At 42.1% G+C, this 23,080-nt stretch overlaps 2 protein-coding genes across 10 annotated transcripts in view; one reads left to right on the top strand and one right to left on the bottom strand.

Moving 5' to 3' along the window:
• plcd3b (phospholipase C, delta 3b) overlaps positions 1 to 7,111 on the bottom strand; it is a 30,019-nt gene extending 22,908 nt beyond the window's left edge. For both annotated transcript variants that reach the window (XM_048233132.1, XM_048233131.1), the window contains exons 1-2: positions 6,164 to 7,111; positions 643 to 810 (exon numbers count right to left, since the gene is read on the bottom strand). In XM_048233132.1, coding sequence (XP_048089089.1) covers positions 643 to 810; positions 6,164 to 6,257 — 262 coding nt within the window. In that variant the 5' untranslated portion in view covers positions 6,258 to 7,111. The remainder of the gene's footprint in view (positions 1 to 642; positions 811 to 6,163) is intronic.
• A 614-nt stretch (positions 7,112 to 7,725) lies between these two features.
• On the top strand, positions 7,726 to 22,930 carry acbd4 (acyl-CoA binding domain containing 4). Of its 8 annotated transcripts, none has more exons than XM_048232963.1 (11): positions 7,726 to 7,995; positions 8,222 to 8,360; positions 8,576 to 8,696; positions 13,891 to 13,975; positions 14,228 to 14,447; positions 14,627 to 14,797; positions 16,653 to 16,741; positions 16,921 to 17,128; positions 17,640 to 17,845; positions 21,726 to 21,788; positions 22,265 to 22,930. In XM_048232963.1, the coding sequence occupies exons 2-11, from the start codon at positions 8,273 to 8,275 to the stop codon at positions 22,391 to 22,393; spliced, it is 1,380 nt and encodes a 459-aa protein (XP_048088920.1). In that variant the 5' UTR covers positions 7,726 to 7,995; positions 8,222 to 8,272; the 3' UTR covers positions 22,394 to 22,930. The 8 variants fall into 8 exon arrangements, with proteins under 8 accessions (XP_048088920.1, XP_048088918.1, XP_048088919.1 ...); XM_048232961.1 differs by having other exon boundaries at positions 7,726 to 7,982; XM_048232962.1 differs by having other exon boundaries at positions 7,726 to 7,982; positions 8,227 to 8,360.
• Positions 22,931 to 23,080: the final 150 nt, after the last annotated feature.

Here is a 23,080-nt window from a genome sequence, read left to right on the forward strand (position 1 = left end):
CCAGTTAAAACAACACAGTTACAATAATCAGTTCAAAGGTGTCATTCGTTTTCAGTTTGAGTTTCATTTCAATGGTGGTTGCACTTCCACAGTCAGGCCAACTCATTCATAGGCAAGTGATCTCAAGTGTGCTCCTTGGGTCACTCAGAGTCCTAATGTCTGACCTTTTTAACACTACTTACTCACACACACATGCAAGCACACACACACACACGCGCTGCACACACACACAATTGCTCAACTGTGCACATCCTCCTAGTTATGTGCTAACTCAGATTTCTGTTCTCTGTTCAACCTACTGACACAGTCCCACACAATGTCTCCACCCAAAAATGCACACACACACACACACACATAGCATACACACACATTAGATTAGATTAGATTCAACTTCATTGTTTTTTGATTTAGCATACAGACACACACACACACACACACACACACACACACACACACACACACATACACACTCACGCATACACAAGTACACACACTTACTTGACATATCATTAGATCTACACATATACACACATAGGGAAAGGATTCTAACCCTTTTACTAACGTGAAATTCAAGGACTCTGAAGTACCTTTGTAGCGATAAGTGCACTACATTACGTTGCACACACACACACACACACTCACAGGACTGGCGTGACTTGGCCCTGCTGGAGGTCTTGTTGGACTCGCACCAGACAGTCACCCCGTCGTCGAGGAGTTTCATCATGCGCCGCCGTTGCCACCGGGGAGAGCGCACCTTCATCATGGCCGCCCCCTGCAGCATCCGCCGCACATCATCATCCTCATGCACACCTGAGAGAAGGAGAGAGAGAAAGAGGGAGAGAGGGGGGAAAGGACAGAGAGGGAAAGAGAACAAGAGGGAAAAAGAAAGAGAGTGAGAGAGAGAGAGAGAGCGAGAGAGAGGGAAAGAGAGAGAGAGAACAAGTGGGAGAGAGAAAGAGAGAGAGAGAGTGAGAGAGGGAGAGAGAGAGAGAGAGAGAGAGAGAGAGAGAGAAAGAAAGAGAAAAGAGGGAGCGAGAGAGAGAGGGAGAGGGATAGAAAGAGTGTAAGAAAGAGGGAGAATGAGAGGGAGGGATGAAGGTAAAAAAAGACATAAGCCGTCAGACACAGATATTTCACATCAGCAGGATATTACAACAGCAGGAGATGGGTATTATTGAGTATCGGGAATTTACTGTTGCCAGAGGGTTATACTTTTGAATTGACGTAGCGAGAGAGAGAGAGAGAGGCACAAAAAAGAGAGAAAAGAACAAGATAGAGAAGAGAAGAGTCTCCATTTTGTCTGTAAATGAAAAACATATTTCTGCATAATTCATACAAGTCCTGTATTTTTCATCCTGTTTGTCTTGGTAGTGTTTGTTCTGTATGCATGGGAGACAGAGAGAGACAGAACACAAACACGGAATGAGAGAACCCTCTTATGAGAGGAGCCAGGGCAGAGACCAGGGACACGCCAGAGACGAGGGAGAGCGAACACTCGTCAACGCTAATCCCAACACACTCCAACCCAGGATCAGGACAAAGTACAGGGACAGCAGCAGCATGGACACCAACATGTGTGTGTGTGTGTGTGTGTGTGTGTGTGTCCATGTATGTACATGTGTTTGATGTGTTTGTGTTTTTACGTCCATATGTGTGTGTGTGTGTGTGTGTCCGTCCATGTACATACATGTGTTTTATGTGTTTGTGTTTCTATGTCCATGTGTGTGTGTGTGTGTGTGTGTGTGTGTGTGTGTGTGTGTGTGTGTGTGTGTATGTGTGTGTGTGTGTGTGTGTGTGTGTGTGTTTCTGTGTAAATGATGTCTGGATAGTCTGTGACTAGCAGTGAGTGACACCAGTGTCCCTAACACCATCGGGTGAGTTTCCTGTGGTCATCAACACACAGCTCTGAGAGAGAGAGAGAGAGAGAGCGAGAGAGAAAGAGGGAAAGTGGGAGAGAGAGAAAGAGACAGACTGAGAGTGTGAGTGAGCTAGAAAAAGAGAGAGAGAGAGAGAGAGAGAGAGAGATAGAGAGAGAGAGGGAAAGTGGGAGAGAGAGAAAGAGACAGACTGAGAGTGTGAGTGAGCTAGAAAAAGAGAGAGAGAGAGAGAGAGAGAGAGAGAGTGAACAAGAAGAAAGTCTGAACATCGCTTACACAGCAACCCTCCCAGGTTCTCCCTCTAATCATGTGGAGCACAGCTTATCACTTCCAACAGGCGTGGGCAAAAAAAGGAGTGAATACAGCTCTCCTGCCACTGCCCATTCTCTTCAAACACACGTGTGCAAAATCGCACTTCACACACTCACTCGAGAGCTGTACAGAATGAAGTGAGGTAAACACAACAGCTCAAGCCTCTGTCCTGACCAGTGGTGGTTTAATCAATCACTGGTGGTGGGTGAGTCAGTGACTAACTACCTAACACAGAGCTCTGAACTGGCAAGCCTCCCAGAAGAGAGAGAAGAGAGAGAGGAAGAGAGAGAAGAGAGAGAGAGGAAAAGAGAGGCGTTAATGATTAAAATCCCTTTATTGAACTATTACATAGATCAAGGTCTCCCACCCAATTCCGAGCCGTGGCCTACTGGTTAGTGCTTCGAACTTATAACCGGAGGGTTGCCGGTTCGAACCCCGACCAGTAGGCATGGCTGAAGTGCCCTTGAGCAAGGCACCTAACCCCTCACTGCTCCCCGAGCGCCGCTGTTGTTGCAGGCAGCTCACTGCACCAGGATTAGTGTGTGCTTCACCTCACTGTGTGCTGAGTGTGTTTCACTAATTGGGATAAATGCAGAGACCAAATTTCCCTCATGGGATCAAAACAGTATATACTTATACTTATAATTACTTACTTATAGTAAAGAAGCAGCAAGTACATAACTGCATCACCAAGTAAGTAACGGACTACCATTATTATCAAGTGTATAAGGTTAGAGAGAAGCAGAGTCTGTCAGAGAGAGAGAGAGAGAGAGAGAGAAAAAAAAAGAGAACAAGACAAAGGCAAAGAGAAGGGAGGGAGGGAGAGAGTGGGAATAGTGGAAGGCTGAATGAAATCATTGTCTCATCAGAATGAAATGGTCTAGCATGCCTGTCAGTCCTCTGTCCACTGTGGTGTAAACATTTACACGTTCATGTAAACCCAGCCCTAACCATATGCTATGCTAACTGCTCGATGAACTGTCTGTCTTCTAGAACTCTCCTCGCGGTGACACAAAACTGACAGCACAGCATGCTTTAAAAGTGACCACAACTGAGCCTTATCAAAACAACTCGAAGATGAAACAACACTTAGCATGATACCGCCTCTCAGTCTTTTTAACAAGGCATCCTCTACTGTCATCCCTATTGCATTCTATCTTCACATCACCGGTTAGAGAGTGTGAATAATTCAACACTTTGCTTCATTCAGTCCTAAATAAACCTTGTAAGTGACAGACTTTCACTTTATTCCAGGGTGTTTTTATCTGCCAGGCCCACTTGAATCCTTGGCTTAGGGATAGTTAGTTAGCTTAGAGCCCCCAGAATAGCACAACGCTGAGTGAGAGGCCAAGCACGGAGAACCCAGGAGGACAGCAGACAATCCTCAGAGAGATAGAAACTATTCATCGGCTCCTCACTGCCCGGCGTGTGTGTGTGCGTGTGTTGTGTGTGTGTGTGTGTGTGTGTGTGTGTGTTGTGTTTGTCTGATTTTGCATGGTGAATGTTAACTATGTATGTGTGTGTGTGTGTGTGTGTGTGTGTGTGTGTGTGTGGTGGCCTGTTCTTGCATGCCCTTCAAGTCCCAAACAAACACAAACACAAACCTCTTCAAATCTCCTGTGTGCCACCACAACGCCCAGTATGTTCTACTGTGTTTCTCAGACTTGGTAAGGCCATGAAAAGACTGCCATGATGGATGCCATGTTTATACTATAGCCTGTCAGTGGTGCAGACTTGACTTTGACTGGCTGGCGTCAATTCCAGGAATCAAGGCATTTGTATTGTGCAGAAGATAATAGGTGTAGCCTTTTTTGGCCAGAGCTCACTTTGTAAAGAAACTTTCGTCTGAATGTGACTACTCTGGTTAAAAATAAATAAATAATAATCTGTGTAAGTGGCCTTAGCACAAAATACATTTTCCCTACAACCCGGGTGTCTTTGCCAAAAGGTTTCTGATAAGCCTTGTGATAACGTTTCTCCCTTGGGCTGTGCGGACAAAAACAAGGATGCACTCTTGATGTGAGTTATCTTTGGAAAAACAGACGGAACACTTGCTGGGCTTTCAAGTCGTAGAATCGTAAATGTAACCCAGTGGAAAGGGCCGATTGCAAGTAAATATTGCACAAAGCTCATGTAAACACACCACTACCAACACATCACTCCGTATCTCCTTTCAATGCTACAACGCTGATACAAAAAGCTGATCACTGTTACATTAAAAAACAGAGATAGTGAAGAGTCGTCGTTTCAAACAAGTGCCCTTGGCTCTCTTCAAATCACTGTATTACATAGTAACAAAGGTTGTGCACTTTCACATGATGGCCCTGCAATACTAGCATGCACCAGATTGTGACAGTGGCCTACTACTATGCCCTTAAATAAATAAAAATACAAGTGTTAGATTTAGATTTTAGAACTGACATGACTACAAATGATTAAATATTGCAGGATATAAGATACACATATTTGAGTGTTTTCTTACAGGAAATGAATTATGAATTTAAAAATTAAATTGTAATACATATAAAAATAAAATGCTTAAATAGCGAGATGGTTGCATGCTTCGTCTGATGACCATCTGATCTCAGTGGATTGTGCCCTGGGTTAGTAGGTTAGCAGTGCTGCAGTGGGATCCGTATGGCAGTGAGCAGTGTGTGGGGGAATAGCTATGTGACCCACACCCTGAGGTTTGTCTTCTGCTCCTCAACTGTTATTACTGCAGCCTGATGCACTCATTAGAAAGTGGGTTCAAAAGTCTAGCAGTTACAGATCCGGGCCTCTTTAATGGCTGGGTCCAAATATGCATGTACACACACACACATGCACACACACATGCACACACACACACACACACGCACACACACAAACACACACACAAACACACACACACACACACGCACACACACACACACACACACACACACACACACAAAACACACGGGCACACATGGGCACACATGGACACACAGATGCAGACCACACACACACACACACACGCACGCACGCACGCACGCACACACACACAAATAATGATACAGACCAATTCACTCACTCTGCCTTTTTTCCTTTCAGTGTCTAAACGACCCTCTTTATAGTGGTGACAAATGTAACCCAATATGTCAAGTCGGACATATTCACGAACAAAATAAAACAGCATGATTTCATTTTCACTTTCTTAGAGTATCATAAGTCAATCCCTTTTAATAACATCCAGCAGGATCCAACATGTTTTCTTCCCAATTACAAGCACATACTGCATTGTGTGGTTTATGTGTGTGTCTGTGTGTCTGTCTATAGAATCAGGCCTACAACTATATCCAGATTAATTTTACAGACTGACCAGTATAGTCTCTGTGTCCACCTCAGTGTATAAATCTCAGGCCAAGTGCGTCCTAAAAATCTACCCCAGAACATGTCTTTTTGACAAAATCTGTTCAGTTCTTTATGAAGTGAAGATCCACATTTCTTTTCAGCAACAATCTTAGAGTATGGTAAAGTCATAACACTGTCTTGATCATGAAAACAAACAGCATCAATTGATGTTTTCAGTCAACATAAGAAATGTTTTAAAACTTTCGATTTGATAGTGTCAATGGCCTTCAGGAGCAATCTTCTGTTCGCTTAAGTTGTAAATGTTTGTTTTAGTTAATAATAATAATAATAATAATAATAATAATAATAATAAGCAATAAGTTCCATATGGGCTTGTATTAACTTGTATTAATAGATGATTAACACAAACAAGTTGAAATATATTTCCTACAAGGAGCTGAAACCATAAACTGAAACTATACGTTTTTAGAATTAGTGTTGATAGTGATGTAGGCTAGTAGCCTATTCACCTTATTACAGGCGGGAAAATAAACATAGGCTACAATAGCAACAGAAAAGTGAATAAGATTGAATATGTGCTTATTAGCCAGTTAGTTTCCTTAAAATATAATCTAAAATCAATGTTTCATAATTGCTCCTACCTAAATTCTTTAAAGGGTCGGTGCTCTTCGATCCTGACGTTCCCGCCCCGTTCTTCTGGTTCGTGGGGCTTGCCTTCTTCGCGTTGCCCAGCATGATACCCTGGTGCCGGGATACTTATTCTCAATGTCCCGGGACGCGTCTTGGGGAAACGAGTCGACTTTTCCTGAATGAATAACGTTCTCTGTCCTGTCACTCTAGGTCGGTGCTGTAACGTTGGTCTATGTTGTGTTTCGGACTGCACATCTCCCCATTATTTATAGTTGATGATAAGGTTAGAGACTGCCCATTGGTGATGTCAGCAATGTTTTGGGAAGCTAAAAGAAGATATTTACTTTAACAACACCCTGACCGAAGGAGCCTAGGCTAGTCTGACGTTGCCTAATCCGCTTAAACACAAAATGAAGCAAATCACCACCAGTTTTACCGAAGGAAACACAATAATTCTAGCAGCTATGAGCTAGCCAATGTGAGTAGACGCATAGTCTACAATACTCAAAGGGTCCTCCCTTCGATAATGCAAGCAAGCGCCTTCACTGATCACAGTCATTACACTGGCAACATCAGTATCCTAACGAAAACAACTGTTCGAATCAGGCAGCATTCATTTGTAAAAATAAATGAGTTCTCAATCATTTCAAATATTGGCAAACATATTGACACGCGTATAGCCTACCACGCGTTCCTTCCTCAATGCACAGATGAAGGGTCAACAAACTCCCTGAGAGCCGTCTGATAAATCACAGAAAACTAGGTCATCGTGAAACTGTGCGTAGCCTATGAACAAAGATCGGAGACCCGGTCACAAGAGAAAGCAGAGACCCCACACTGACGACCCACTGGGATAAAACACAAGCTGACCTCGTCCAAGCCGTTCTATGATAATGAGTTGAACAAAATAATTATTCCCCGACTGGACAACGGGGCGCCAAGATTCGACTTCATCCTTGGGAAATATTGCCCTCTAGCAACGAAAGAGGAAATTTCATATTCAATCCCTTCACTCGTCCAATTTTTCACCCACATGACATATGCGACAATGTGATTATAGCCCACTCACGAGGATTTAAAGATTAAGATTCCACAATCATATTAATTCCATATACAAATACCTCCATGAACTGCGAAGAAATACCCGATAGTGAAATCCATAGCCAACCAGATAGTGAAGAGATAGCTTGACAGGCAGTATTTAGACTACTGCCAGATTAGGCTATCTTTAAATTGCAGTGAACAAAAACTTCAATACTGCAGGTCTGTCTTGTAAGCCTTTTTTTCGGGGGTGCAATTTTGTTAAGCCCACTGAACGGATTTTGGATGTCACTATAAAATGTCATACACAGATTTTGTCATCAACAGCAAGGGATGGCAAGGCAGGGAAAATGTGACTAAAGTTGGATCATTATTGCAAATGAATAGCTGATTTTCAATATCAATGTATATTTTGTCAGGAAAGTGCTCTCCATCATAACTGAGGGCGTATCTATTCAACAGCCTATCCGAAAACGTTCGGCAGGGTTCTATGCTGTGTGTTCTGACAAATCACAGTCCACCATATCTACTGTCACGTGATACAACACGGAAGTAGATCTACTGTGAAGTACTGTTGTGCCTGAAATAGGCGAAAGGAAAAGTTTCCTTATATGTTTATGCACTTTATGTATCCACGAAGTGTCTCGGTGTCAACGCACCTTGTGTGTGTGTGTGTTAAATAATTGGTCGTAAAATCGTGTTGATACGTTGATTGAAGCCTACTTTGGCAGTATGTTGTTTACAGAACACATTTTATGACGGAGGGGACAGGACAGGACTGTGTGCAAGGTGAGTGTTGAAGGTAAATAAAATCAACATTGCCCGGGCGGATGATGGCCTCGAGGTCTATTGGTGCCGACTGAGTTAGCCTATTTAAGCCATAAACATTGTTGAACTACTTCATTGCCATAAGCTACATGACTGCTCCTTCAAGAAAAACGATCGAACAGTTTCTTCGGCAAACAGTTAGGCTAGGAACTCGACTGTCAGTGACTTGGGACCTGCGGTTTTATTCGCTGTTTAATCAGTCCAGACAGCCTCAACAACCGTGCGTTGGCATTGCAGCACTGCGGACGGTTATGCCAGCTCTAAAGATGGCAGAATCAGGAGACCATCAGAGGCAATTTCAGGCAGCTGTCGACGTCATACAGAATCTCCCCAAAAATGGTAAGGCTTACCAAAAAAAAAAAAAAACGATTGTGCTGGCTTTTACATAAATTAATACATTGTGACCTTCTTTTGGGCTTTCTGTCCTGGTGATATTCACTTGGCAAAAGGAAACCTCAATTTGTTAGACATTTTATGTAAAAAAAAAAAAAAACTATGAAACTCTGGAGTAGTTGAAATATGACATTGACTGACTATATAAAATGTTTTCACAGGTTCTTACAGACCCTCGTATGAGGTGATGCTGCGGTTCTATGGGTTCTACAAACAAGCTGTGGTTGGACCCTGCACAGTGTCAAGACCAGGGTTCTGGGACCCAGTGGGACGCTACAAATGGTGAGAGAGAGAGAGAGACAGACAGACAGATAGAGAGAGAGAGAGAGAGAGAGTAACAGGCATACACCACAGGTATGACATTGGGAGTGGGTGAATGGCATTCTTGAACCCTATCAGAACAAATGGAGTGAGAGATAGGAGTGGTCGGACCAAGAGGCCAGGGGAACTAGTCAGAAGCAGGGCTAGCCTTACTCTAGTTTCCAACATGGGGACTCAGTACTCAGATGTCTGAATTAAAGTTTAAATAATTAAAGCTGCAGTTGGCAAGATTTTTTTTGTATCATATTCACTGAAACCGACACTATGCTCCGACAGAACAACATAAATCAGCCGGTTTTAGAAGAAAAAAAAAACGCACTTCTACCTCCACCTAGAGCCTGTTATTGGTTTTGCAAACATCCACAGCTCCCGGTTCTTCTGGTCCAATCAGAGCAGGGCTGTGTGAGATCTGACTGTCAATCACAGTCTGGTGCAGTCTGGTGCGCACTGACGAACACAAACTCGGTGAGAGGGTGCTCGGTGGTAGTGGGGGAGGGGCATGAGAGTTGTAAACATTCAACATTTTGGCTAAGTCCCCTCAATCTATCAGATTTGCCAAATGCAGCTTGAAGGTTCAATAATTGGGATATTCAGTAGCCCTAGATGTAGGCCTGGCTTGTCACAATGTTTCCAAATAAATTGACTGGATGCTCTATTCATGCAAACTCAAATCTGTACCTCTAAAGTTCGAGCCTGTTCAGACAAGCTGAATATAATTTTTTTTCAAACCCATTTGAGTAAGATCAACTATCTTTAGAAATTGAGAATGGGTGGCTTTACTGCTTATACGGCTTCTTGTTGCAAACAATGCATTTTTACATATTGCCATCTGCTTTCCATTTTATGCAGCGGTTGACACTTGAAGGAGGTATAAGTATATATACTCTTTTGATCCCGTGAGGGAAATTTGGTCTCTGCATTTATCCCAATCCGGTTAGTTAACAGTTTATGCTGTCAAATCAGTGGACTGGTGGAGAAAGGGGGCGCAAGACTTGGCCAATGGGGGCAGCCGTGGCCTACTGGTTAGGGCTTCGGCAAAGATCCTTGATAACCACCCTCTCTGGTTTCGGGCTTGATACTGAAGGGATGCTGGTTCAATCACCGACCAGTAGGAAAAATGTGGGCGGGGGAAGTACTGCTCTCCCATGCCCACATCCACGGCAAGCACCTAACCCCTCACTGCTTCTGGTTAGTGTGTGCTTCACCTCACTGTGTGTTCACTGTGTGCTCCGTGTGTTTCAGTAATTCACGGATTGGGATAAATGCAGAGACCAAATTTCCCTCACAGGATCAAAAGAGTATCTATCTATCTATTTATCTAACTAACTGTCTATCTATCTATATATGTTTTTTGGGGGCGTCGCCAGTCAAAAAGTTTAAGATCCACTGGTATATTGGACCTACCTGATGCCGCCTTGGCTTCTCGATTGCAATGTCGCAACAATTGATAATGACTGACTGACTATTATTATGAAATTGCACTCTACTGTTATCCGAATTATTCTTAATATTATTATTACAGTGCATGAAAATGCACTGTACTGTTCTTCCTAGGCATTTTATTACAGTGCATGAAAATGCACTGTTCTGTTATCCGAAGTCGTCTTCTTCTTCTTCTTCTTCTTCTTCTTCTTCTTCTTCTTCTTCTTCTTCTTCTTCTTCTTCTTCTTCTTCTTCTTCTTCTTTACTTCTTCTTCTTCTTCTTCTTCTTCTTCTTCTTCTTCTTCTTCTTCTTCTTCTTCTTCTTCTTCTTCTTCTTCCAATTTCTCGTCTAATTCAGCTTTAACCGCTTAACGAGAAACTTCGCTCAAACTTTGTAACGTAGGTCTTGAAAAGGACACGTGGGGAATGTATGTTTCACTTTTGTAAACTTTATACTTTTTGAGATATTAATAAAAAACTAGCTGATTTTTCCCCATAGACTTAACATTAGGCTGATGACATCACAATGGACTAATTAACTTGATTTGCACCTGTATCAACTTCCAGCTGCTCATCTAGGCCCCATCAAAGAATCAGTTCAACTGATTGCACCTGTATCAACTGCTTTCTGTTGAACTAGGCCAACTCTCTCTGTGTCTCTCCATTCTACAAGGATATAAGGCACATTTCATCCAACTTTCTATCCATTCATCCTCTTCAAACCATTCACTCATCCACCCATTAAACTATCCATCAACATCCATTAAACAATCTGCCTATCAACATCCATTCAACTTTCTGTCTATCAACATCCATTACACTATCTACATTTTTTAAACTATATACTCTGTCTCAGGCTTTAAGCATACAATATGGCTCTATTAAGACTGCCGTTAAGCAATTAGAATCCTAGGCCAGGTGGCCAGGCTATATTAAACCTCATCTACCTAGTTCAGTCATTCCAACTATTAAACCTCATCTACCTAGCAAATAATTTAACCTTTTAAACTATCCACCTATTTAACTGTTCAGTCATTCCAACTATATTAAACCTTATCTACCTAGTTCAGTCATTCCAACTATATTAAACCTCATCTACCTAGCAAATAATTTACCTTTTACACTATCCACCTATTTTAACTGTTCAGTCAGTCCAACTATATTAAACCTCATCTACGTAGTTCAGTCATTCCAACTATATTAAACCTCATACCTAGCAAATAATTGAACCATTTAAACTATCCACCTATTTAACAGTTCAGTCATTCCAACTATATCAAACCTCATCTACCTAGCAACCAATATAGTTTGTTTTTACTCTGTATGATATTTTACATCATATTTTTTGCATTTTCATGCACTGTATTTCCTTCAGGAAATGCTTTTCTAGTTCATCTTGAGATTAAAAATATCTGCTGATTTTAAACGTCAACATTTTTTGCAACAGCAATTCTTAGATTTATGGTATTCGCACAAATGCATTCAAATGTAGTAGGTTCCAGCGGTGGGTAAACGCACAAAGGTATAAGACTCCTGAAAACTACTCCCAAGTTCCTGCAGTGAAACAAGCCTTCTGATGCTGCTGGACTAGTAGTGTAACGGTACACAAAAATCATGGTTCGGTGTGTTCCTTGGTTTTGAAGTCACGGTTTGGTTCTTTTTCGTATTTTTTCAGTACGGTAAGCCTGTAGATACTGATAGCCTAAAATTCACTGACGATATCGTTGATGAGCAACAGGAATAGTATTTTGAAAAGGTGGCAAATGTTTTTTTAACGTAAATTGACTAAACTGACTTATGGTCCACCACTTAATATGTTTGTGTGGGAACTCAAGTTTGATTTGGTTTACCCTGCACCTGTAAGTTGGATGTGCTATGTGCACTTTCTGCAACATTGGAACAGTGGTACACAAAAAAACCCTACTGTTGATTACTGTTAAATATTGCATTTGGTACATTCGGTACACATCTGTATTGAACCTAGCGGCCTGTACCCGGTGTTTCCCAAAACCATAGTTGCTAACCTGTTAGCAACTTGGTTGGTTGGCAATGGGAAATTGCATTGCAACCAATAAAGTTGCTTACTTAGTTAGCAACTATGGTTTTGGGAAACGAGCCCCAGTTCGGTACGAATACATGGACCTTTACATACCTATGCTGGACTGTTTGCTGGGGACTAGCTCCACAGATATTTAGCAGATTTTAGATTTAGATGCCCATCGCACCTGTAGTCGTAATGAATTACTATGGAAGATGCAGCCTATAAACTTTATCAGTGTTTCCCACAGAATTGAATTCTATTTGTGGTGGTAGGTGACGAGGGGTGTTCAGTTTTGAACAAATTTGTGCAATGTGGTTATGATGCTAACAGATTTAATCACCTTGCAGGATTTTTAGTGTTTTGTTTAAATGTGCATGCAGGTTTGTTGAGGGACAGAGACACAAGGAAAGGCTGTGCAAAGTTGCACATACTGTAGCTCTACAAAGAAAGGATTTGATCCCATTTCAACAGAACAACATAAAAAAATCATTGTGTGGTGGTCAGTGTTTACATTGTGGTGGGCCGCCACAAATAAGTCAATGTATGGGAAACACTGCTTATGCTGGTGGGTGGTGGGTGGTTGATAATATGCACAAAATCCAGTTACAGTGATGCAGACAATCAACTGGCATTTAACAAACATGATCTTATCTGATCAAATCTGCACTTTATTCCTGACATGCAAGACTGTAGTTACATTTACTCTCTCACTATCTTTGCTGTCTTGCGTTGCCAAACACAACTGGTTTTGTTTCATGAATACACGTTGCCAAGTGTGCAGGATGTCCAATTATTTAACCATCATCACACATCGTAGGCTGCCACATATGCAGCCTGGCTACAAAGCTCTCTTACTGACACAACTCAGTAAATATTTAAAAAGTGCGGTCCAGCAAGTCATAAAGCACTGTGGAAGCGTGATAATCGATGTCCTAGCAAAAGTCATGAGGTCAATGTACAAGAATCACAAAACTACCAAAAGTATGCCTACAGGTGGCTCTATGTATGACTTGTGGTGGGGTGTGCAACACTGATCTATTGTAATGAGCTTTTGTGAATTTGGAGTTTGGGAATTTGGAGTTTTTGTGAGACACATTTATCCCCTCACCACACACACAGACACACACATACACACTTCAGACTTGCCTTACAGTTAATACTAAGAGTCCTGAGTCAGGATTTCTGCCACAGTGGAGATTTGGCTTTTGGTCCTGCTTGTGTTTATTCTGTCAAACGCCCCAGTGAAATACCATTATCCATGGTATCCAAGGAGCACTTGGCTCTATTAGTCATGGACCCACTCCAAAGGAAGTAGAAATCACATTGACCTTACACTGAATGAGACGAGTTTTCCATGACGACTACAACAGATAAATGGCACATACTGTATGAAATTACAGTCTGGGCTTGCTTACTTTCTTATTTGCAAGCACATAAACGCATATTTACTGTTATATCCTACCAAAACAAACAATCAGATTCAGATTCAGTTTATTATTCAACTCCTGTTTTGATGAAGACCTGGAGGGACGAAGCATTTCACAAACAAATGATAGAAGCTCAAATGAAGCGTACTTTCTCCTCGGATGCTTCTGATCTCCTCCTTCTTTCCACATTCTGTTTAGATTTCTAGACCTCCCCCCCCATGTCCTTCTGAATAATACAACCGCATGGTGCTGTATCTCTTCCTAGGGATGCTTGGAACCGTCTAGGAGACATGAGCAATGAGACGGCCATGGCTGCATATGTGGATGAGATGAAGAAAGTTGCACAAGAGGTACTACCACTAAAAAAAAAAGAAAGAAATCTGCACTCACTCTTTGACCTATGAAATAGGAAGGCCCAGCGTAGTATTGGCTTTTGCTATCGGGAGTTCCCAAAGGAAATGCTTGAGTGAATGATTACCATAGAGCGTTGCCAACAAAACCCTGTGTCGTTGGGTAATAAGCACACACCCAAGGGGTGTCTGTGGCCAAGTCTGAGACTGCAAGTTGTCTCTCAAAAGGGAAATGCCTGTTTGCATTTCTGGGTGGTGGTGTATTTGCAGGTTATCGACACCATGCCGATGGATGGGAAGACGGCATCTTTTTTCCACTACTTCGAGCCGCTCTATAAGGTTATCCACGACATGCCGCGACCGCCAGAGTCACTGCTTAGCGTTCGAGCTGGTCAGTTTGCCTGTGTTTTTAAATATGCAGTACATCAACACAAATCACTACTAGCCATCCTGAAACACAATACAACAAAAGGTGGGATGTTGAGTTTAATTACTACTTTCATCTAAAAGTCTAAAATAATATGGTGAAAAGCTGTATTTCTTGGATAGTCAACACCATCTGAATTGTGGTGTCTGTTTGTTTGTTTGTTTGTTTGTTTGTTTGTGTGTGTGTGTGTGTGTGTGTGTGTGTGTGTGTATGTATGTATCCAGACATCAACGACAATGACCATACCTCAAACTCAGTCGAGTCTGAGGAGGACATTAGTCCCCCAGATGCTCCAGCCCCCGCCCAGGACCCAGTAGAAGAGCTCTCCCCTGCGGTTGCACCAGAGCAGGGCCTGGCCGAGGAGAGGGCCCCGAGTTCCCATCTGCCAGAGCCTGGTGAGAACGTCCATGATGCACCAGTAACGTTATTACCAAAGATTCTAGAGCGCTCTGCTCTAGAATCTTTGGTTATTACATCATTTGTTTATGTTACATTTATGGTATATGGCAGACCCTTTTGTCCAAAGCGACTTACAGTATATGAACATAATATTATGTTACATACATTATGTTAATGTGATATACATTAGATAAAGATAACAGCAGGACATTTGTCATTTAGCTGATGCTCTTATCGTCTTATGCGTTTAGTAGAGTCTGTGTTTTTTGCGGGGGTTTTTTACATTCTGCATTGTAGTCTCTGCTACACAGTCATTTTAAATTGCTTTTAGACACAGAGGATGCTCAGATGGGTGTGCAGGTGTTGCTGTCTGTTTGCTGTGGCATGTTGGAGCTCTCTGCTCAGAGGATCAAAAACGAGCCGTAGTGTTAAAAGTGTTAACTTCCGTCTCCCAGTTGGACTCTCCAGGCAGAATGGGTCATATCAGCAGCTGTGGAGAGTCACCATTTATCGTCTCAATTCCAAATGAGCTCAGAGCTAGAGAAGGAGCGAAAGAGAGGGAGAGAGAGAGACAGAGTGAGCGAGCGAGTGAGGGAGAGATAAAGAGAGAGTGAGGGGGGAGAGAGAGAGAGAGAAAGGAGGAGAGAGAAAAGGGACAAAGCAAGAGGTGGAGAGAAACAGAGATGGAGAGAGAGAGAAAAAGAAAGGAAGTTGGAGATAAAGAGAGAAAGAAAGAGGGGCAGCGAGAGAAAGAGAGAGAGAGAAACAGAGAGAGAGAGAGAATGTGGGTGGGCGGAGGCTAAGCTGGCCAGGGGGCGGGTGGGAGTCTTCCCAAACGCTTGCCTTTTTATCAGAGCTCCTTTGGAGACACACTCACAGCCTGCTTCTGGGCTGTTAGACGTCTGGCGGATTGTCACTCTGTCAATCTAAAGTAGGAAAGAATAAATCCTCTTACATATGGTCGTACTCATTCACAATGTGTCTTTACAAACGGTGAACGATGTTTTCAACCTGAAAAACATAAAACCCAAAAGACATGTTCTCATATTATTTGCATGAGATATTTACCATAGAGACTGATCTCCTTGCATGAGATATTTACCATAGAGACTGATCTCCTTGTATGAGATATTTACCATAGAGACTGATCTCCTTGCATGCATGGTGATATGAATTCCTAGGAAACACACACACAGTTATAACATACATAACCCTCTTGATTAGTAAGTACCTTTGGACAGGCCTATCAATGAATAATTTAACTATAGTATTGGATAAATATTATTTATTTATAAATGTATTGTTAAATGATATATTCCTTGTATTGTATCATATGGAATAGTCCCCTTGTGTAGTATCAGAGGTGTTTGATTTTGAAAGGCTTACCACATGCTTTGGCTCTTCTCAGCTAGACTAATCCATGCAGTGTCCTTTTTAGCAATACCACACCTCCCATGCTAACACACTGGTGGCTTTTGAAATAAAGTCTTTGACAATAGATAATGGAATTGTGCCACATAGTTGTCGTTGTTTGTGTTTTGTTTATGCATTTAGCTGATGCTTATATCCAAAGCGACTTACAGATACCAATTGCAGGGGCAAATCGCCCTGGAGCAACTCAGGGTTAATTGCCTTGCTCAAGGGCATAACAATGCTTTTGTGACTACTGCATGCTAGCCAAGCTCCTTTACCACTGCACTACACAGCACTGCACTGCACTGCACTACACTACACTGCACTGCACTGCACTACACTACACTACACTGCACTACACTGCACTACACTACACTACACTACCACTACCACCACATTTCTGCCACCTCATGGAAATTTGTTTTCTGCTGTTTGTAGAGCCGGTGTCCTCGGATGGTCTTGTGTTGACCAGTGACTCGGAGAGTGAGATCTACTGCGACACGGTGGAGCAGCTGGACTCTGGCAAGGTAGGGTAGGGGGAGAGTGAAGGCTGCCCACTTTCCCCTCACACGGGCAAATGGATCAGATAAATCACCTGTCCTATCCACAGGGAATGTGTCCCATTATACCATATTCACTTGCTTTCTTGTGTGTGTGTTTTTCTGTGTGTGTGTGTGTGTGTGTGTGTGTGTGTGTGTGTGTACAGAGTGTGTCCATGCCAGACGGTCTTGACAATAGGCTGGCTCTCTGCGAACCTGAAGGTAACCAAGGGCACCACGTGGCATCTGTCTCCCAGGTGACGGAGGTGGGCTCCGGGCAAGGCGGCGAGGGTGGAGGGGGGGGGCGCGGCCCCCCTTCAAGGAGAAGAGACTCAGGGAGAGACGCTGCCAGGCATCCCGCCAGGGAACCCATTGGTTAGTCCAAGACAACAATAACTGTTCTCTAAAACAGCCTTGACGATCAACATTTTTTAAAGATGTGCTTGCCATTAGACAATAAATCAATATATGACTAAGGCATCTCAAAAATAGATTTCTAAAAGCATGAAAAAGCTGTTGGCTTGATATGAATGGTCGAGCTTACTGGCTGTACGTTGACTGGATGTGAGTAAATGCAGATGGATTTATGTGATGGCTGCCTTTTAAGCTTTTTTATGTAGGGCATTATCTGTGTAGGGCATCATCTGTAGTCATATGTCTTTTCTGTGAGTGAGTATGTATATCCATATGCATGTATATGTCTGTGCATGTGTGGGGGCAATCGTGTGTGTGTGTGTGTGTGTGGGTACTTGTGTGTGTGTGTGTGTTATGTGTGGGTACTCGTGTGTGTGTGTGTGTGTGTGTTATGTGTGGGCAATCGTGTGTGTGTGTGTGTGTGTGTGTGTGTGTGGGGAATCGTGTGTGTGTGTGTTTCTACTCTGTGCAGGTGGGGGTCCTGAGCGCGATGCACAGCACGGGGGCCGTCTGCCGTTGGGTGTGGGAGGAGGGGGAGAGGATGGCTCGGGCGGCTCCGACAGACTACAGGAAGTCCAGGTGCAGCAGCAGATTATGCTGGCGCTACGGCGGCTCAGAGAGGACATGCAGAGCGTGATGGAGCGCTTGGAAGTCGTGGAGGGCCTCGCTGCTGCCAATGTAAGAGTTGAGACAACATGGTTCAAAGTGTGCTGTCGGATAGATATTTGTTGATCCTTTCGGAAATTCATCTTGCACCATACAGCTCGTCAGATACAGACAACAGACCACAACAGGGCAACCACACATAACCCCATAACACCCACACAAAATCAACAACTATCTCTACATTATAGAGTAGTAAAGTGCAGTATCATCAGTGGCATTTTAATATAATGCTAAAGTGCAGTATTATCACACAAAGAGAATCAAATTGGTTTCCCTCCATATCCTATTCAACAGTACAATACTGGTGGGGAGGAATGATCTGTGAGCCCGGTTGGTTTGGAAGGACAGCCCCCTATCTGATTGTTGATCAGGTCCAACGTCACAGGCCCAACAGCGTTTTTTTCATCCAAAAACGTTTACTATCGCAGCCAGACGGTTTTCACAACCTCTAAACCTTGTTACCATCACCTCCATTTTAGTGAGGGTAAAAAAATTGCTTAACTCTAACAGAGTAATTAGGATAGCTGTGCAGCCAGATGATATAATCAAGGGTAACATCCAGACAATTTTCTTATCAGCTACTCTGAATAGCGGAACATTTTTGTTTTGGGAAAAAAACGGAAAAAATCGGAAAAAAAGCGGCTCTGGGAGCAGTTGGACCCGGAAAAAGTATCATCGGCACATTGTTGCATCACAACTTAACAACCTACCTTGATAGGATACCTTGGGCCTGATGGCAGCACCTCATACACCTGTAATAGAGGATGCAACGCATCACCGCACTAACTGCTTGTCCTTTCTTCACCACTCTGGATTCGCAGATCGTGGTTTTACATTTCCTGCAAAATGATCATCTTCCATACATTTTATGAATGCATACAAGTCAAGGACATTTGTTTTAAAAGATTAGTCTGTGGAACAGACACTGGTGGTCTTAAGCATTCAACCAGGTTAGAGATTGAAAATTAAGTCATAGAGATTGAAAACTGTAGGCTGTATTGGATTCACTTCCCGCACATGTTCACAAATAACTGCCTTGTTTTCTTTCTGAACTGATGAGTTTATTTATCTACGGGTCTGTCTGGAAGGATCCCATTGATTTCAATTTCCAAATGACCATGAATCCAGGAATGTGTCTTTTCTTTGAAATGAAGTAAACAACGGCATTTAAAACCTTTGTTTAGGCTACAAGAAAGATGCCACACTTCTGAGGCGATTTGGAGTTTAATGCACCAATTTATGTTTAATTTCAACTGCTGGTTATGCCCCTGGAAGTTGTAAAACGGGAAGTTTGGAAACCGGCATCAATGGGATTCATTCCAGAGCAAATTCAGATTTTCTAAGAGGTTTGTCTGGGTTGACCCAGGCTAGAGTTTATAATTAATCATTAATTCACCATCAATCAATCAATCAATCAATTCATTATCATTAATTCAGAAAAGCAGCATGTTTTCTTCTTGTATGAATACATACATTGAATGTGTTTGTGTGTTGTCTGTATGCTACTGTGACCTTGAATTTCCCCTAGGGATCAATAAAGTATATCTATCTATCTATCTATCTATCTATCTATCTATCTATCTATCTATCTATTACAATCAACTCATTAAACACAGAAAAACAGAGCTCCTTGATTTTCTGAATTAATGAGATAATAATTAAACATAATTAATTCAGAATTCATTACTATTATTTTTCTTAAAATAATACAGTATATGTCTGTAGAAAAACCAACACCCATGGTAAAGAATATTTGTGTGTAGGTTGCCATCCACCGTTCAGTACTTGACAATGTGAAGCAGGTCGTGATGACCCAACCCAACCCTTGCGAGCTGACCAAATTGCAGGTTCCACATTTTAACCTCGGTCACTACTCCTACTTAGTCCTGAAGGCTGGATGACAACAAAAGTAACAATAACAACATAAAAAAACAGTCTCACCATGCTTTCAATTTATTCAGTGCACTTTCATCGGGTACGGTTAAATTCTCGGCTTCCACCGTTGTGCCCTTGAGCAAGGCAACTTAACCCCAAGCTGCTTTGGGCAGAATGGCCTTTGTAATATAATGGACATATGTAAGTCGCTTTGGATAAAAGCACCTGCTAAATAAATTAATGTAAATTAAATTACATTTTAAGAGCGGAAAGGAGACCAATCAATCACGCATCCATCAGAAGTATTGTTCCATGCCTCGACGGTACAGGTGTGCTTCTGCTTGAGTGCTCGACAGGTGAAAATGAAATCACCCTCTGTGCCTGATTCTTGAATTTCCTCTATCTATCTATCTATCTGATCATATGTTCAGACCTGGCAGCGCTAAAACGTGCCAGCAGCGCCATGGCCTCAGGAGTGATGGTGGTATTGGGGTGTAGAGTTACAAATCAAGAGTTACTTGTTTGATCAGAGGGCCTTGCCTTCTCCATGTCAAAATGGTGATTTTAATTAACCTCTACATGCTCCAACTGGTATGCCTAACGCTCGGCAGGTAGAAGAGGAAAGTGTTGTGTGGAGGGGTTTACTGTTTTTGTCAGTGGCATATCGCACAAGAGTTTTTATTTTGCTACTAGTAGGGTTCAGTGATGCTACCATTTTCAACACACTCTTAAATTTCAGTGGTTAGAAATAGTCACAATTAGTTTGACATGTTTGCACATGCATTCAGTTTATTTCTGTCACTGTAATCAAGACAAGGCAGAGTCAGCTCTAAGGATAGTGAATCATCCCTTGTGTGCCAGTTACTTTTCACTGTTCATTTTGAGGAAACTTACAAAGTGTCCCGCACACTGACCATTCCGCAAACAATTATTTTTTATTTGAAATTACACAACGTTTCGGTCTTAGACCTTCATCAGGTAAATTTGTCAGGTGTTGTCAGTGTGCGGGACTCTAAGTTTCCTGATCTGCCCGACAAAAGAGGTGTGCAAAAAGCCTTCCTACGTCACTGTTCATTTTGAAAAACAGGGAGAGAAATGAATGTCCATTCGTCTGGTGTGCCCACATGGTGCTGCTATTATGATCTGAAGCAACTTACATATGTCAATTATATTACAAGAGCCATTGTCCCAGGAGCAACTCTGGGTTAAGTACCTTGCTCAAAGGCACAACGGTGGAAGCTAAGTATTGAATCTACAACTTTTCAGGCTACTGCAGGCTAGCCCAACTCCTTAGCCACTACCCTACCGCCGATTAAATGCAAAGATGTTTGTCAAGACAATATATCTAGTGGACTACTATCACTAGTGGCCATTTTCATAAAGGCTAATGCTTTTGTACCTAAGATATAATGATAACAATGACCATTAAAGAAAATATGAAAGGTTGATATAGACATTGCTTTGTTGTCTATAATCCATAAGTTTAAGTTAAACAAAAGCAAAACATCTGAATCCTAGCCTTAATCTGTAAAGTGACCCCATGGTGTGTTTCCTACATAACCTATTGGTGGTTAACCGAGCTACTTAGCGATTCCTGAAAGACAGAATCCAAAAAAATACATCAGTAACAAAAAAAAGCTTGTCCATTACGTGCTTCAAGAGATGACGTTTTTGTCCATTGTACCTCACCATGGGGGTCGTTAAAATAATGTTTGGCCCGCTGCTTAGATACTCATGTCTGCGAATCTGTTAATGGCTGGCCTGGTTCTCCCATCTCCTGTGCGTCTGGTTTGAGGATTTTTTCGGGTAGAAGTGCAGAACTCTCGAAGGAATCAAGCCTCTTATTCCTGTTTTATTCTGTCTGGTTCCTCATTGCTTTTCTCACACTCCTTATCTTTGTGTGTGCCTGTATGTGTGTGTGTGTGTGTGTGTGTGTTTGTTTATGTACTGTATGTGTGTGTGTGCTTGTGTCTGTACTGTATGTGTGTGTGTGTGCGCGCACATATATCTCTTTTAGGCTCAGAGCTCAGACTGGAGGACTCGGACACCGCTACCAGCTAATGAAATTGAGGTAAATAAGGTAATAAGACATCTAATAGAGGAGTATACATAATTTACATTACATTTACATTTATTAATTTAAGCAGATGCTTTTATCCAAAGCAACTTACAACAAGAGAATAACATTCAAGCTACAGTGCACACACGGGAGCTAGGAATTACTACTGCATCTGTCATACTAGAGGATAGTTGCATGCATAAAGAAAGGATAAAAGGATGTACTTATTAGGGTACACACACATATTTTGAACATGCAGGCATGTGTGTGAGTGAGTGAGTGAGTGAGTGAGAGAGAGAGAGAGAGAGAGAGAGAGAGAGAGAGAGAGAGAGAGAGTGTGTGTGTGTAAGTACACAATTATGTGTCTATGTTTCTGTTTAGGACTGCGATTCCTTCAGTCTCGAATCATAGTACAATTAGCCTGTCCCCAGCACTAGCTGAGTTTTAAAAATGCCCCTTTGTCTCAATACATAACAATACACCCCTTCTCCTCCCAGAGCGACTGGTGGTGGCCATTTGATGTGTCCGGACACACACTGCTGCTCCTGCTGCTATGGCCTTTCTTCGCTCAGGGACTTGTGTTCCTGCTGCAACGGAGGAAGAGAAAGCCGCACTTGCCTACATGAGTCTGTCGACAGAAAGATAGAAGAGAGCAAATGTTTCAGTTTGCTTGTCAGTTGTTCATTGAAAGAAAATGTGTTGCATATCTTTGAAGAGTAATATTGTCTTGCCTCAGGTAAAATCAAATAAGTGTTTCACTGTGACTGTGGTTCTTTTTCAACTTCAAACATGCGTGCATAAGAAATCAATCTGGACCATGGAATGAACAAAGCAGACTTTTTTAAAATTTAATTTGATTTCCTGGGCCTACTCATTATTTTATGGAATTGTGGTCAATATTTAACAAATGCAATACCTTGTTCCAGAGGTCAAACATTGGACCAAGAATGATGAAGGTGTGTCTTTTAACTTTGGTCATTATAAGTTAATTCATGTCTTAGCTAATTTACCACTTTGTATTTTGTGTTTCTTCAGTAAAGCTAATTGAAACAGCTGGTGAAAGTGTTGACATTTGAAGTAAAAACCATCTCCAGTTCTGTAGTGTTAGATTAAGCTTTCAAAAGAGGCCAGACAGAAAAAAATAAATGTTTTCCACAATTGCATCCGGCTTAAATCTCAGACAAAGTTTTAAGATTGTTCATCTTCTAGCAACCCATCCCTAAAACTCTGTAGAAAGGTGTGCATGCCAGTATTATTATTGTCTAGGAGGGTGGGAGTGAATGTAGTTACTCCCAACTAGGTTGGTTTCACAT

Source organism: Alosa alosa, chromosome 22 (genome assembly GCF_017589495.1).
Source record: "Alosa alosa isolate M-15738 ecotype Scorff River chromosome 22, AALO_Geno_1.1, whole genome shotgun sequence".
Classification (NCBI taxonomy): domain Eukaryota; kingdom Metazoa; phylum Chordata; class Actinopteri; order Clupeiformes; family Clupeidae; genus Alosa; species Alosa alosa.

Excerpts from the sequence above, each read along its gene's own strand:
- acbd4 (XM_048232957.1), top strand. The coding sequence starts at position 7,949 with ATGACGGAGGGGACAGGACAGGACTGTGTGCAAG. Across the intron at positions 8,361-8,575 it reads ACAGAATCTCCCCAAAAATG|GTTCTTACAGACCCTCGTAT; the intron begins GTAAGGCTTACC and ends ATGTTTTCACAG. Across the intron at positions 21,789-22,264 it reads ATGAAATTGAGGTAAATAAG|AGCGACTGGTGGTGGCCATT; the intron begins GTAATAAGACAT and ends TTCTCCTCCCAG.